At 40.6% G+C, this 16481-nt stretch overlaps 1 protein-coding gene across 1 annotated transcript; it reads left to right on the forward strand.

The window, feature by feature from the left end:
- The first annotated feature begins 3550 nt into the window (after positions 1–3550).
- Positions 3551–16481, forward strand: LOC139710650 (uncharacterized). The gene is made up of 11 exons (XM_071622571.1): positions 3551–3586; positions 4381–4475; positions 5361–5423; positions 7299–7391; positions 8482–8555; positions 8911–9016; positions 9892–13361; positions 13762–13928; positions 14628–14737; positions 15337–15427; positions 16476–16481. The coding sequence occupies exons 1-11, from the start codon at positions 3554–3556 to the stop codon at positions 16479–16481; spliced, it is 4308 nt and encodes a 1435-aa protein (XP_071478672.1). The 5' UTR covers positions 3551–3553.

The raw sequence follows: 16481 nt of genomic DNA on the forward strand, positions 1-16481 counted from the left end.
TCTCATCACTCGGACACAGTCAACAAAGATATTACACACACAAAAAAAAAAATGTAGGGCCTACATCCTTACTGTGCACTTTTTTTTCTCACGCATCGAATGTAAAAATTGAAGTTTTTTTTCTCTCTCTCACCAATATTTATATATATATATATATATATATATATATATATACACACACGCATACCAACACACACACACACACAAACACACGCACACACGACACACATACAACGCACTAAATCACACACACAGTCACATTCGAAGGATTTTCCTCATTAGCAAGTTTTATATGAGAAAAGATATTACAGTGGTTTGTGCAGAACTCCTGTGGTAGGGAAAAAACAGAGGAATAATTCTGTTTAATAATTATTGTTTGCCTCGAATGATTATACTGATCTCATCTCATCGTCCCTTCTACATGCATGTACAATTTCAAGCCATGTTTGATTTCTTGGGTATGTACATAGAACAAAAAAACAAAACAAACCCAAGAATTAAGAAGCATCTAATGAAGCACGTTTATAGCGAAGCATACTACTTGTTTTTACTCAATTTTTGTTTACTTAAAATTGTTTGTTTGTTTGTTTGTTTTGCTTGGTGGGTGGGCTTGTTCCTTTTCTATACTTTTTTTTTTGGGTTCAGTATGCATATCATGGCGGGATAGGACTTGTTATGTGCATTCCCGACTGATTTTGACAATCGCATTAACAAACATTATTTTGATCAGCACGTGTGTCCTTACGTATGACAACAGTAAGCATAATGAATTAATTGACACGTGCTTAAAAATTAATAATAAAAAATTCTTTATTTTCTGTCTAGCTTCTTCCATACAAATGGCGGAAAGTGAGATTAGGGCCTATAGGCCTATTTGCTAATGTTATCATGGACTATGGGAAATGATGCTTCATTTTCGTGGACGCCATAAAAGTGCCTGCATGATTGCACAAAGAGTGGCTGTCTTGCTTGGATAATCTTGGTGATCAGACTGATGCCTTTCTCTGTGTTCTTTACTCACGATTATTTCGTCTGCAATGCAATAGTTTATATCACATAATACATGTAACCCCTTCCCCTCCCCCCCCCATGAAAATGTGATGTGCATACTAGTAATAGAAAGAAAACGCCATCATGTATACACAGCTTAGTGCGTACCCAGCACTCTCTCTCAAGCTCAGTCGGAATTCAAGGCTCAAAATGTGAAGACCGTTTTTTCTTTTTTCTTTTTTTGTCATGATCCATCGTCATTGGGTCACCCCCCCCCCCTTCAGCGAAAAGCTAGATCAGCCACCGCTTTGAAACTAGTTTGTATAATAGATCTGCTTGCTGTGACAAACTTTTCACTGGTTCTACTCACAGAATACTAGTACATAGTACATTGTACTAGTACATGCCTCAAAACTACCAAAGATGTAGTGGATTCTACTTCGCGGCTGCCCAACGGGTACTACGATGAATATCGCCCTCATCGGTGACTGGATCTTCGTTGTTGATCGGCGGACCTTTTGAAATCGGAACAGGCAACGGTTGCGAGTTGATAAACGTAAGTAATTTTCTTCTTTCTATACTTCTGAGAATCCCGTAAGTCGATTTATGCATGTGCGAGAAATAATTGAAACTTATTTACTACTTTATGTTTATTTGAAAAGTGCTGGCTTGAAATTACCCTAAGCAACATAAATGTTGTCGTGCTTTGTCTTTTATGGTCCCACCCGTTCGGTTTGATGTATGTAGTACGTCACTCGCCAAATCAACAGTAACACTAACACCTTCGGCCTTCCCACATCTGTACATGTATGGTTAAGTTGGACCTACTACTCATCGACCGCCTAATGTTTATTTGCTTGATAAGAATATTCAACACTGAAATTCACGTAAAAACTTGACCTACGTGATTGAGAAAATCCAGCACTATCAAATGCCGATGGGCGTTGTTCCCTTTTCGATTCGAAGTTTCAGTGCAAAAAATATCGCCGTCGAACTTGCGTGGCGTGGCCTCGTTTCAGCTCCCCGCGGTAACGCTCCTTATTGAGATCGACCACTGTTTTTACATTGACAATGCACACAAACCGAGTTGTATTGAACACCGTGTTGTACGAAGCTTTTTAGAAACTTCCATAGACATTACAATTTACATTACGATTCGGTGAAAATGTTCATTCAAAATTTTGTCCTTGATTAATTTAAAGGGTGTGTAGAAAGGGGCTCTACAGTTCTGGTCGAGGTGAAGATTTAGCTTTTAACGTTTTGTGAGATACCTACTCAGAAACCACTCTATGAGATGTCAAAGAGCATGCGGTTCTAAGGGGTGTCAAAAGTTTATTCGATGAAAATCGGTTTTGAAATGGCTGAGATATCCAAAAACAAGGTGAAACAAAGAGATACTGCTGATAAAGTTGGGACATGTCGCCTTTTATTATTAGCACTTTTTTGGATATCTCAGCCATTTGAAAACCAATTTTCATCAAATAAATGTTGAATACTTATTAAAATTACATGCTCTTTCATATTTCATAAGAGGCTTTTCATTATCTCACTTAGGAATGTTCAAACATGAATCCCTACCTCAATCAGTACTGTACAGTCCCTTTAAAACCATGAATGAACAGTGAATTTTCGCGTTTTCCCACACCATCCTCATCAACACTACAGTCAAAGCCAATGTCAAAGCCAATTATGTGCTCTGCACGCAGTGAAGTGCGTACTAAGTGTTCTGTGCGCCAACACTAGGCGGTCGGTTTCAATAAGGGCGGTCGCGATATGTAGTAGGGTTAGGTCCTACCATACTTTATCTACATGTATTTGTAAAGCAAACAATGCAACATAATCGCCTGACACCTACCCATTTACTGTGTCATTGACGAAGTTTCTTTACCCTAACGGTAATTAGTTAAATACACAGATATTTTTCTAGCTCTACTCTCCATTGTTTGAGACAATATTTTAAAGAAATAAAACACTTGTCACTGTAAAAGACGGGATGCTACCACCGCGGGTGCTGGACTTTGTTACTGTTATCAAGAGACTGTCACATACTTAATAGTGCTCTAGCGTTCATCAGGCAGGAAGCAATATTTATAATACATACTTGCCAACATTTTCATTTGAGAAAGTGGTAGAATCCAGAATGCCTATGCGAGCAGCGCTAGCTTGAATGTTAATGAAATTTTTCAAAAGCAGTAGTCTACCGCCAAATGCGGTAGAGTTGGCAAGTATGATAATATAAGCCCGAGTTGGCTGACCTTGAAAGTAGGGCAGAAAGGTAAGTTATAAAATCAGACAAATTGGAAAGTCTAATAAGAAGTAAGAGCCCCCAAAACTACTGTAGAAAACATCAGTTGAATTTTACAGTAGTTATCATTATTTGAGTAAGCTACATAGTACATCATTAAATGATTAGATTCAGATCATAAATGTACAGTATGCTATTTATTTACATGCAGTCTTCAGAATTGGGCTAGAAGAGGAGACCATGGGTGTGTCAACAATGCTTGAATGTTACACTCACTGTACATTCTATTATTACTTTCCGTCTTCTTTCTACAGCACGATGAATACACGAAAGAGAAAGTCTTTGTCTTCGGTAAGAATTTTTTTATCAATCTTGCAATATTTTATCCTCCTGTTATGAAAACTCAGCAATGTTTGGAAACAAGCTGACACTCTTTTTTGTAACAGCCCCCTCCCAAAAAAACAAAAAAAACCAAACACAAACAAACAGACAACCAATCTAACAGGAAGATATTACAAGTAATTTCTTCACACCTTGCACACCAATCACTTGAATATTTATTTTTGAATCCTGTGAATTGATAGGCTCTCTAAATGTTAAAAGTTAGTTTGAATGAAATCCATAGCATATCAGGGACCCATCTGAAAAGGTCTCAAAGAAATACATGTTTATTTGGCAGTTTAATTATGAGTAACTCATCTGAAATGGCATTATGCAACAAATTACAATCTCAATACAAGTAGCCTTGTTGGCTGTGTGATTGTAGTCATTCTCAGTGTTCCTTCAGCCAGTTCTCAAAGAAACTTTGCCTCTGCCAGAATGACCTGCAAGAGCACCAATTGTGTGTTTCCCCAGTTGAATGTCTTTTCCTCAGGTGTACCAACCACAGAAACATTCATCCTTTTTCTTTCCTCACATACATGTGATATCAATATATTTGTGTTATTACCATGTGATGTCAAATATTTGTGTTATTACTTCTGTCTCTCAGTGTTCTCCCTGTGCATTTTCTTATTATTATTGATAATGAAGGAGGTATGCACTAATTGATAATTGGTGTGATGATAATTGTTCTGTATTTACATAGTTGTACTGGACAAGTCACACCTGTGCTAATGCTATACGTTAACATTCACCATGTCCAGATTTTGAAGACACAGATGTCCCCCTCTCGGATGGCCCTTGCTGACCTGAATCCAAATCTGAACGGGCCAAGTGATGAAACGACACAGTTTGAAATGTAAATACATCAAGAGAGCTATATCATTTCTTTGTTGTGTCTCTTTTTGCATGCACTACCAATGTACAAACTTGTATGCATGTAACTGGTTGCATGGATTCATATACAACTTGTAGCATGTACATGTCTGTGTATTTTGGCGAGGCAATGTGATATTATAAGCTGCTGTTTATACCACACATTGAAGTATCATGCAAGTTTCCTCATGAATATGTACCAGTATGAGAGTATGTGTTCACATATGAATAAGTTTATATGTCTGCCCCTTGCATCCCAGGCACTGATTAGCTTTTCACAGCATTTACTACAGCAGACAAGCAGATTACATACATTTTTAGAAAACTTAGGAATATGATTGCTGAATAATCATGAACATTCCAGAAAATGGAAACTTATCTGAAGATTGTGAGAGACAGTATTTTGACAACCCTAACTGAATGCCAGAACCGATCTTGTGCAATTCGTAGCAGTGGCAGAATTCTTGACATCAAATTCAACAAGGTCTGAATGTACATCACGATCAAAATCAGATGTTTTAATGTTTCACATTAGGAAGCTGCAGAGAACAAACACAGTGCAGAACACACACTGATAGTGCACTGCTCTACAGCTGTGCAGAGATTTATGTCTATGCATAGAATGATGTTACGCTCACCAAAGATGGGTGCTTGGAGTCTAAAAACGTGATGTACAGCAGTAAGTTTTGATTTGCGATTTCTTTATGGCATGAATGGTTTCAAATAGATGATATTGATACCCTGCTTCAGGAGACCTTTCCCTTTGCTCTGACACCAGTTTTCTTATCATTTTAAAAATAAATATGATTAGTTTGTTACTATGATTATGACTACCTCTAAAGGATTGATTATTCCTCTGCCTTGTCAGGGAACCCAAGAAGAGGAGGAGATCCTCACGGAGGGTCAGCTTTGCAGAGACATACCAAGTGAAGTAAGTTTTGCTTCTGATTGGAGGTAATGCAAGGACTAAATAACTCACCATGCAGCAGATATGCTAATGCAGAGACTCCAACTCTCCCGTTTTCGACGGGAGATCTCCCGCCGAAAACCCATTTTTGCAAAATCTCCCGTTCTCCCGCTTGAGATTTAACTTCTCCCGCCCTGGCTCTGTGTCTCCCTTTGGAAATGATTTCTTACTTATTGCTATCGTATGTTGAAAAAATAAGCCTTCGATAGCACCAGAGAGCATCTAGAACCCTAGGAACTTCGCGCTTCGCACACATGAACTTGGTGTCTCCTGTTTGGTAGGGGTTTCGGGCGGGAGAATCTCCAGATCAGAAGGTGCTTGGGGGTTGGAGTCTCTGCTAATGTGACAAATACCCTGCAGGTGCATCAAGAAAATATTGAATTAAATCATACACAAATGTGTATCAATTTAGAAATATGAATATACTCTCTCCCCATTCATTCTGAGTTGTGCTTGTGCCAGTGAAATCTCAGATCAATGCACAGTACCGTAAAATGAGGTGAATAATTGTATTCTAGACAAGATTTATGTAAAAAAAAGTCATTCCATTGTTGCTAAAAAGCATTTAGAGTTTTGCGAAGTTGTCCATAGACTTTGCCCACTTCTTCCATGCTACATTTGTACATGTACACTCTCTGTTCTGAAGGGAGCATCTACAATGTGGTAAGGTGAAAATAAGGAATATGGAGATTTAATCAACTAACTTGGCCACTTTAACCCTAACAGGGCCGGGGTGGGGGGCAGAATAAGCCCCCCTCGACGTTTCGCGCTATAATTCTGTAAAGCGAGAAGGCCTCGTCGCGAGGCTTCTTAACTTTCTTTGTTCAAGTCTCGCGCAACTTTTGAGACCAAATTTACAACGTCCGCGCATGCCTTTTTGAAGCCACGCCCATTTTTGTAACAGCATGTCGCCCCAAAATGGGCACAATTTTGTGATTTTGTGTACATTTCCTATGGAAAACAGTGCTCTGTCATGAAAGTCATAGAACCTGATTATTACAATTAAACACTTTCATTGATTGATTTTATGCTAATTATGGTAGAAAAGTGGTTAGTGACAATTTTCAATAAAAAACAAAGAAAAAAAAAGAGTTGAAAAACACAGAAATACATAAAAAATTCTGAAAACAATAAAATACATAAGAATTTAAATGAGTTTTGGAAGTTTTTGTGATGTACAATTGTTGAATATGCTAAAACAGATTTACAGACCAAAAAATAGACTCTCAATGCTTTTAATTAGGCTAAAATATGATCTTGAGCTTAATTTGCATAATTAATTCATTAAAATTAGAAATTGATTGTTTCAAAAAATCTTATAACACAATCTTGTAGATTATGACGTGGGTGTCACGCATGCCAAATTTCGTTGCGATCACACCACTGATGGCCGAGATCTTGGGGGGGGGGGGGAATCTGCCCCCCTCCGGTTTTAGCATGGCCAAAAAAGCCTGGCCTGATTAGGGCTAAGTTAGGACCCAACTGACCATGCAAAATATTTGTATTCACAGTATATTATCTCATACACGTAATGTGGGGAATTTTTAGGCTATAATGATTCTTAGTCTACACTGCACTTCGGTTTTAATTTGGTGCATATGAGGCACATGTATGATGTATTTTCATATCTTCTTGTTGTGGTCACTCTTACCATGATAATATCATAATGCATAATGCAGGATATGTTTCTTTTTTTTTTCTGTTAAATGAAAATGAGATGTAAGTCACCTAGGAAAATTTGCAGAAATTACTACACAGTGTGATGCTCAAGCTGTGTCACAGGATGTTGGCTGAATCTTGAGTTGAAAATGGATTCAATTTTGCGTGCTTTGTCTCCAGGGAGTTTTTGAAGGACTCGGAAGCAAAGCAGTTGGGTCTCTGGAACGACTCCAACGACAGCGTCAGCAACCCAGCATCAAGTGGCGAGGACAAGTAAGCCCGTTTCTTGTGTGGTGTCCAGCTGTTTGGCGGAGGATTACAGAGAAGTTTGCTGCCAAGTTTGACAATGGGTTGACGTCATCATCACATCTGATGACATCATTGCGTTAATGCTGCTGATATTTTGTTAAAGAACTTGTTGCAGTAATATTGATCATAATGTAGAAAACAAAACATATCTTCAAACACTCAGTGCTAAAATTTCTCTCTGCACTGTAAGATTTTCCTTCAGAGCAGTGTTTTAGCATCCTTTTCATTCATCAAATACAAACATGCAATAATTATAGTTTAAAGGGGATGGCTAGTAACCGATCAGTGGGAATCAGTGGGAATGCTGAGGGATGATTGTTCCAATCCTTGTGGGATTCATTTAAGAGTACATTATATATCTACTGTTGTGTGAAAATTATTTGCTTCAGAACAGTCTCATATTCAAGTAATGTGCAGATTAATGCCCCGTCACTGACCAGGGACGCTTACCTGGAAACATTAAACTGCACATTACTTGAATATGAGACCATTCTGAAGCAAATAATTTTCACACAAGAATAGATATATAATGTACTCTTAAATGAATCCCACAAGGATTGGAACAATCATCCCTCAGCATTCCCACTGATTCCCACTGATCAGTTACTAGCCATCCCCTTTAAGCAAAGTTGTTGAATTGCTTCATAATTTCTAACTTGAAATTGAATCATATTGAAACTATGACACTTGCCCTTGTCCAGAAGGTCATACTGTATACACTTTATATTTAAGAGCATATCAGCTTGCAAATTTGATATTGACAATTGTGCAATTGTTTGAAATCCCAATAGAGAACCACATAGATGGAAGTATTTTCCCTTGACAAGAATAAAGTTCAAGTGATTTCCAGCCTGCTACTTTTCTGATCTGTTTGCATGGCAAATGCCAATTGGCTTGCAGATTTCATGAGAGAAAACAGACTGCAAAATATAGATTGCATGATTTTCTTTCAGAGTACTTCCAATGTTTTCTGTCACAGTGCTCCTAGTCGATGGGTACTCAGTATACTTTGTTTGTGATGAATTGTGCAAATGTTATGTAATTGGTGTTCCAGGAATTCGAGTGCATCATCAAGTGAGCCAGGTCCCAGTGAAGGAGTGTCCGTGGGACCAGGCCACCATATTCAAGGTAAGTCAAACTAAGGGTTTCACCTTATGGGGCTCCACACTAATTTGTCGGCTGAGATTGAGAAGGGCGTTAAGTTGCCTTGAACACTGTGGGTTTAATGGCAACTTCACGCCCTTCTCATTCTCACCCGACAAATTTTTCATTTTTCTCTGGTGGCGGTACAGGCCACTAAACGTCTTAAAATCAGAAATTCTGGTGATCCGAAAGAAACAGACACATGACAATCAATTTTGAATTTTGAGTGCCCTATCGCAACACCAAAAGATATCCTTTGTGGAAATTTGGTGGCCCTACATCAATTCTTAGTGACTAATTATGTGATGTGTTAACTGTTTTTTCCTATCTCTATGTAAAGGCCTTGAGACCCTGCTGTCTGGACCAATCAAACAAGAGGCTAGGACAATGACACTGCTGGCCATGCAGGAACCAAGTGATCACCCTCCGGACACGCAGACCCTCAGGTGAGGAAAATGCACTTCTGCACGATGCATGTCACGGCTCCCAAATCAGATCGATATTCTGTGAGCGTGTGATGTCATGATGAGTTACAGATGGTATTAAACCCAGTGTTAGTTTGTTAAAGTGACATGCACCTCAAGGACTGTGTATTTAGCACTTTCTTTACAGAGCTGGACTGATGAAAATTAGATTTGGGCTCATGATCTGACATATATTGTCATTTGATGCTAGCCAGAAATAAGCCAACAAGTTAATTTTGCTACCACGGTAGTTAGTTTTGGATAAGTATATGAGAAACCAGAAAAAGCAGACTTTTGTATTTTAGTATTTCATATCTTTTCTCTGACTTTGAGTTGGATTGCTTATTATATGGAGTGTTCAATTTGTACTGTGTAGCTCTGTCTCTGTGTGCAAGATATGTACGTACCGGAAGATGGTGACACATCATTAGATAAGTATGCAATTTATCAATGCTTCATCTATGTATAAAAAGTGAGTAAATATGAAGTACTTTGTGGTTAAGTGGTTAGGCCTCATGCTATTAACGACTAGGTCCTGATTAACATTGATTCTTCAGGAGAAAAACATCAGACCGATCACAATGGAAAAAAAAAAGATGACAATAACATTGTGGCATTAGCACAAATAACTCTAATCAACAACTTTAGAATATCAAAGCTGCTTTGTTACCACCATCTTGAAAAAGATCAGATATTGGGTTGACAGAGATGAAAATTTGCACAGTTATGAATGCATATGTGTTACATGGTAAAGAAAGACAAAAGCTATCTGTGTGCATTATCCCTGGCAAAAGCATGGAAACAACTGTGAATCTATGACATTCTGAAATGTGCTTATTTGTTTTTGTTTTTTCCAGTCATGGCACTGTGAATCATCTTCCACTAAAGCCTGAAGACGAATGTTCACTGAAACCACTCCAAACTGACAGCAATGATGGTGGCATCACAAGCAGTTTCCTGAAATCATTTATAGCGGCCGGTCCAGCCACAACAGAAAGCTGTAGCACCAGCGACTTCCTCGTAAATGTACCAGTGGAGAAACCTTCCACGCGGGTGTCAAATGCTGCCTCGAGTTCAATGATGGGTGCTCTGTGGTCATCTGAGGGTGCGGCTCAGCAGCAGGATGGTGGTGGTGAGGAGGGGATGAAGCCGGGAGGATTCAAGAGCAGTTTCCTCCAGTCCTTCATTGCTGCCAAACCAGAGGATGGACAGGTGTCGTCCATCGGCAGGCTGCAGATGGATGCGACCAAAGTCTTTGAGCAGGGAGATGTTGATGGAGGAATGGAATTCACAGCTTGTCTGAACTCCACTGCAGCCAGGGGCGACGGAAAGAGATGGAAAGGTGCTGATGAGAATGCGGGAGAAATAACCAGAATATTTGGAGGTGGACTCGCAGATGTCAGTGGCATGGATATGACGACTTGCATTGGCGGCTTCGACACCACAGCGTGCAGGGGAAAGCTGGAGCATCCGGCGGCAGAGTCAACGAGGATCTTTGGCAATGAGCTCACAGACAACATGGACTTGACAGGTTGCCTGAGGGAGTCTGAGGACACTGGGAGGAATGGGACCCAAGAGAGAGTGATGAACACAACCACATTTGAGAAAAGCATGGACTTCACAGCTGTCCTTGGGAAATTCTCAAAGAGTGATATGTCAAACTTGCCTGATGAATCCACAGGAAAACTGCTAGGTCGAATTGATGCTTTTCTCAGTCCTCAGGAATCTAACGAGGCTGAGGCTGCACCACCTTCCAAGGAACCTAGCAGCTCCAGCGAGACGGATGCAGCTCTCTACAAGCCAGACCATGCAAGGAGATCGGTCGTCCTGGATACAATACATGAGGTGTCCTCTTCCACAGCCTCCATGCTCAATGTGACATCGGGGGAGAAGTCTGGCGCATCCATCCTGGCATCAGTTACATCCTTGGATGTTTGTCCAGAGGGAGATGACATGGAGATGACCACATGCAATGCTGTGCCACTTAGTGTCAAGGCTGCATCGGAAGCAGAGCAGACAAAGGTGTTTGAGGGAGAGGATACAGAAGCCATGGAAATGACCTGCGCTCTCAGCGGAAAGGTCCAGTCAGTTGTATCGAAGCCTCAGCCAGTGCCAGTGGGAGATGCAGGGGACGAAACCAGGGTGTTTTGTTCTGAGGATGCGGCTGCGATGGAAATGACCTGCACTGTCCATGAGCACGTTCCTGCTGCAATTCACGAGTCAAGGCGTGGAGGAAATGAAACCAGAATCTTTGATTTGGAAGATACGGGTGCCATGGAAATGACATGTACCATTAGTGAGCAAGTCCTGCCCGCAGAGACCAATCCCATGTCTGCTCAGTCCAGAGATGTGGGGGATGTTACTAGAGTGTTTGACTCGGAAGACACTGCTGCCATGGAAATGACATGCCCTGTTGGGGGACTGCTTTCAGCAGGGAGCAAGAGTCTGTCGCTTTCCACGTATGAGAAGACTCTTCTGCCCAGAGACAGCACCTCAAGGTGCCACTCTATGGATACGACCAAAATGGAATTCACGGCATGCTTGGGGCACTTAGGGGAGGGATTGGCTTACCAACTTCAGAAGAAAGGCGAGAGACAGGTCCAAGCTGATACGTCTCTCCCTGCAGATCATCAGACAAAAGATGGTGGGGAAGGAGAGCAAACATGTTTCTTTGACAATGAAGATGCTGGCAAGATGGAAATGACAGAGTGTCTCAGTCAACATGAGATGAATAACAAAGCAAAACAAGCTAACTCCATGAACCTCAAGCCTAATACAGCTGCAACTTCTGAGAGTCTTTCCCAGTCAAAATTTTCCTTTGGGGAAGAAACAAGGTTTTTCAGATCAGAGGCCACTGCCAACATGGAGATGACTGAATGTCAAACAGGACTTCTACCAGAGATCAGTCTGCCAAGCTCTTCCACATGTCCACTATCCCCACCGAAAGCAGTGATGTCACCCGACCGCACCAAAGTATTTCAGGCCGATGATAACTGTGGCATGGAAATGACAGCAAGCTATGGCATAATTTCCGTTGGAAGTCAGTCAAGCACCAAGCCGGATGCTACCACTGCTGACAAAGAGCCGGAGAAGACCTGTTTTTTCCAATCAGAAGAGACGGCCTGCATGGAGATCACCGAGTGTCACACCTCAAAGATTCCTCTTCAAGGACCTGTATCCATACCTCAGAGCCATCCAGCTCCACACCTTGGCAGTATTGGTAGGTCTGCTGATGAGCACACAAGAGTCTTTGAGAACGAACACACTGCCAACATGGAGATGACTGCTTGCATTGGTTCTCTGCAGAGCCACGAGGGAGCGGCCCAGACATCCGGTGTACGTGCCGCCGTGGAGCCGAAACCCTCTGCAAGCAGTGATGATCATACGCATTTCTTCCAGTCTGAGGATACAGCCAACATGGAGATGACAACCTGTGGAGGTGTTCCATTGAGCCATGTCAACAGTAAGGCTCTTCCCCAGGCTGATAGCCACTCATCCAAAGATGCCACGAAGCATTCTCTGTCAGAAGATGAAGCTACAGCTGCCATGGATATCACAGCATGCCAGGATAGGGTCAGTGCAAGTTCTGTACCAGCAGCCCATTCGTCAGGCTCCTGTTCACGTGTCAGCAACATCCACACAGACCACACCACAGGCAAGGATCTTACCAATGTTGGTAATCTTGAGTTGGCAGCTACTGGGCTCCTTAGTCGTTCCATCAGAGAAGACACACTTGATGCACAACTGACTGGTGTCCTAACAAATGAGACTTCCAAACAGCATGACAGACTTTCTTCTGATGGAAATCTGGATGCCATTGGTGAGATAACACTTGATAAAACGTCAGACACATACACTCTGAGCAGCCCCACCACTGGACAGGAGAAACAGCAGACAAGGTCAGACGAGTCCAAGCTTTCTATCTCTATCAGCAACGATGGCAGGAGATCAGATACCTTCACCATCGAGACTGTGTGCCCAACTACAGAAGGTGAGGGCGAAGGGGAGAGGGGACCAGGGCTGTCCAACTCAAATCCTGTGCAACCCGCTATGTGCCATAATTCAACACTGCCTGAACTAAGAATGGAACCCAAAGCATCATCCACCCTGTCTGATGATGGCACGAATCCAGTCTCTGCGGTTAATGGAGCAGAGATGAACAAGTCAGCTGTTGCAGAGGCATCGTCTTCCCTCAAAGACAGCATCCTTCCGGACTGGGTGTGCGAGGAGGACGATCGAGGCATACTGGAAGAGCTGCCCATCGACAACGATAACACAGAGGACCTGTGCGTGGCATCGTTGGCAAAGAGAACATGTCTGGATGAATGTAAGTTTTGTGACAATGATACACAGTTTTTTTCTTTCTTTATTTCTATGTTTTCCCTCCTTCAATGTGCATAGAGCCACTAATTTATTTTTTTATGATATGCACTATATAAATATGTTCTATTATATTTGTTTGAATGTTTCATTTCCATCTGAGAAGATGGCTGGATAGCCCATATTCAGCTGCAATAGCTTGTCTTCCATGGGGTCCAGTTAGATGTATGGCAGGACCACTTTAATAATATCGCAGAATGCAATGGACAGTTGTTGTTAGGTTTTTTTTTTCCTCTATCCACATTTTCTAAAAAAAAAAAGAAGTCTTTGAATTTTGATGCATGTTGACCTATCACAAAATACCTTTTTATTTTCCTCTGTCGGCTACCTTCCCACTCTTTCCCCAGCGGCCTTCTCGATGTCTCAACTGAATGCGTCCGCATTGACCTGTGACCTGTCTCACCTGCCCAGCCTCCCCACCACTGGTCCTGTGTCCCTCTCCACGTTCCTGCAGGAGTTTGGCGACTTCAGCGACCTGCCAGAGGGAAAGCCCAGCATCATGTGTCCACGCAGGGTAAGATGCATTTCTCTGGTTCCTCTGAATTTCCCACCATATCCATTGTGTGTTATCTCAGTGTTACATTAATAATAGGATGGCCCATTGATTATGGTGCTACATTGTACACATCCAAATCTCTCTCCAAATCTACCGCAAAATACCTTAATACATCAAATATGCCATTTTCTGGTTCATTGGTTAGGGCAGCAGACATATGATCAAAGGCCCTGAGTTCAAGCCCAGTTTGTTAACTCTTTTCAGCTGCTCCGTGTAAAATATTTTGTCTTTGTCTTTGTTTGCCTGCTTAGAAGATTATTGGTATCTTCAATGAAGTAATCAACTTTTTCATTTCAACATGTGAAGTTATTGAGTTACACACCATTTAGTGATTTATATATACATTGCATTTTGATACTTGAGGCATATCTGGCCTGAATCGTGTTTGGCTTGAGTTAATAAATCAATCACTTTGACCATGAGTATTGACAATGTAGAATGTGAAGTGGTCTAATGCCGGAAGGGTTGCAGTGAATGTGGATGCTGTCAACTACAGCTTTATCATTTTGAATGTGTTTCATCATCCGATCACAATAATAGTGTAGTCTGAAAGAAAAAATGACCAGCAAATGAAGGGCAAGCCAGCTCAGCTACCGTTTCTGTAGTCATACACATGCAGCGTTTAGCATTAGATGTAAACTTCTCGTTCCATGCCAGTTTGATGAGCCCACAACACTTGCAGAGCAGCTTCAGTCATCTTGCATCACCAAGCCCAAGGGGGAAATGTTTGAGTGGGCCATCAACTTTCTCGCCCCTTCCACCAAGACGTGAGTGCAATTTTGCTCTTACCATTCTCAAAGAGCTCATTCTTATCCTTTTAAAACACTTCCTTTTCTGTAACAATAGTACTCAAAACAGGAGTATGCACAGTTTTCTTATTTTGCCGTTCTTTTGAAGATGCTGGATTTTCCAGCAGAATTCTGTCATCTGAATTGCTGCAAAGCAATCTTCCTATTTCGTCAATCTCATTGAAATCTAAATAATATTGCCAATGAGTGACTTAAAAAATGGAAAGAAGAGCCTTTCTTGAATAATGCAAAAAAGTGCTAAGCATATAAAGCAACTTTTCAGGAGAATGTTCACCTGGAAATACACATATACAGTAGGACTTCATAGAAAGCATCAAGTCTCAATTGTTACAAATCACCTTTTATGCTGTAAACTTCTTTGTTTTGTTTTCATCTCCAGACTTTACAAGCTAATCTGAATGGTGATGAAATTGAACCAGATAAATTATGAATGTATCCTCATGTAAACCATCATTCCCTCATCCTTGTTAATGAAGCATTATCAAGTTCAAATATACTTTTGCTGTCAGTAGACACAGTCAATATTTCCTGGTAATACCTTGTATTTCTTATTTTAGACTAAAGGAAGCAGTAGCGAAACAGGAGGCTAAGTACTCTGAAGATACCCCTGCCATAATCACAGAGATGCAGAATGCCACACCAGAAAGGGTGAGAACAACTTTTTCCTTTTGATTTTTTTTTGTGTGTGTGTGTGTATTTTTGTTGGCAGATATATTCCTGATGATGTTGAAATCACATGGAAGAAAGAACCAATTCCACAAATTTCCTGTAGCTTCGAATTTCTGAACATCATCTGCTGATCATCAGTTTTCTTCACCAGGATGTTTGAAGAGTTTGAATGCAAAAAAAAACAAACAAAAACAAAACAAAACAAAGCACCAATATACCCATTTTTATGAACTTGAGAAAACATAGATAATAATTTTCATCTTTTTTTAATTTCAACATATTTTGACAGGATAACAAGATCAGCAAGTGATTGCTGTTTCACATCAAGGTCCTGTACAATCCAAGTTCATAGATATAAAATCACATTTTGAGATATAGAAAACAGGCAGGTTTAAAAGAGCTAAACGCCCATTTGAAATCACTAATACCTATAACCAGATGTTAAAAATGACAAAAAGCATTGTAGTCAAAAATAGTTGTGTTTAGAACAATTATCAAAACATGGCACATATGTAATCCTAACCATTACAATATAAGCTTAAAGATACTCTTCTGGATGGAACTTGAATTCGCAAGCCCTCAATAACAGAAAAGCGAAAGTATATCAGGGTTAACAAAATGTTTACGCAAGAGGTCATGGATAGAATAGATGGCAAACAGTGACGCCCATTCAAACTCAATGATAAAAAGCTTGTACCCATACCACACATTCAAGCACTCATGCACGTAAACACTACACAAGACAATGAGCTAAAGGTTATCACTCATGCACATAATTCAGGTTTGTACCGGAGGGCACATTGGAACAAAAAAAGTTGAAAAAGCATAATGCTATTAAAAGCCTACCCAATTAAAGAAAGAAAAAAAATTATAAAAAAATGTAACGCTGCCAAATCAGGGCATTAAAGTGAAATCAGTGAAAGTACATTTTCTTATACAAAACTTTGAAAGCTGTTAGTAACTTTGATTTCTTTAAGACATTTGTCTTTAAAGAAATCCCTGAGTTCCATAACCTTACCCCCTGCAGATCTAA

This window comes from Diadema antillarum, unplaced genomic scaffold (assembly GCF_040938485.1).
Source record: "Diadema antillarum isolate AM-2024a unplaced genomic scaffold, OU_Dant_1.0 seq00001551_RagTag, whole genome shotgun sequence".
In the NCBI taxonomy this organism is placed as follows: Eukaryota; Metazoa; Echinodermata; class Echinoidea; order Diadematoida; family Diadematidae; genus Diadema; species Diadema antillarum.

Coding starts and splice junctions, on each gene's coding strand:
- LOC139710650 (XM_071622571.1), top strand. CDS start 3,554: ATGAATACACGAAAGAGAAAGTCTTTGTCTTCG. Junction 5,424..7,298: donor GCAGAGACATACCAAGTGAA/GTAAGTTTTGCT, acceptor CTTTGTCTCCAG/GGAGTTTTTGAAGGACTCGG. Junction 8,556..8,910: donor ACCAGGCCACCATATTCAAG/GTAAGTCAAACT, acceptor CTCTATGTAAAG/GCCTTGAGACCCTGCTGTCT.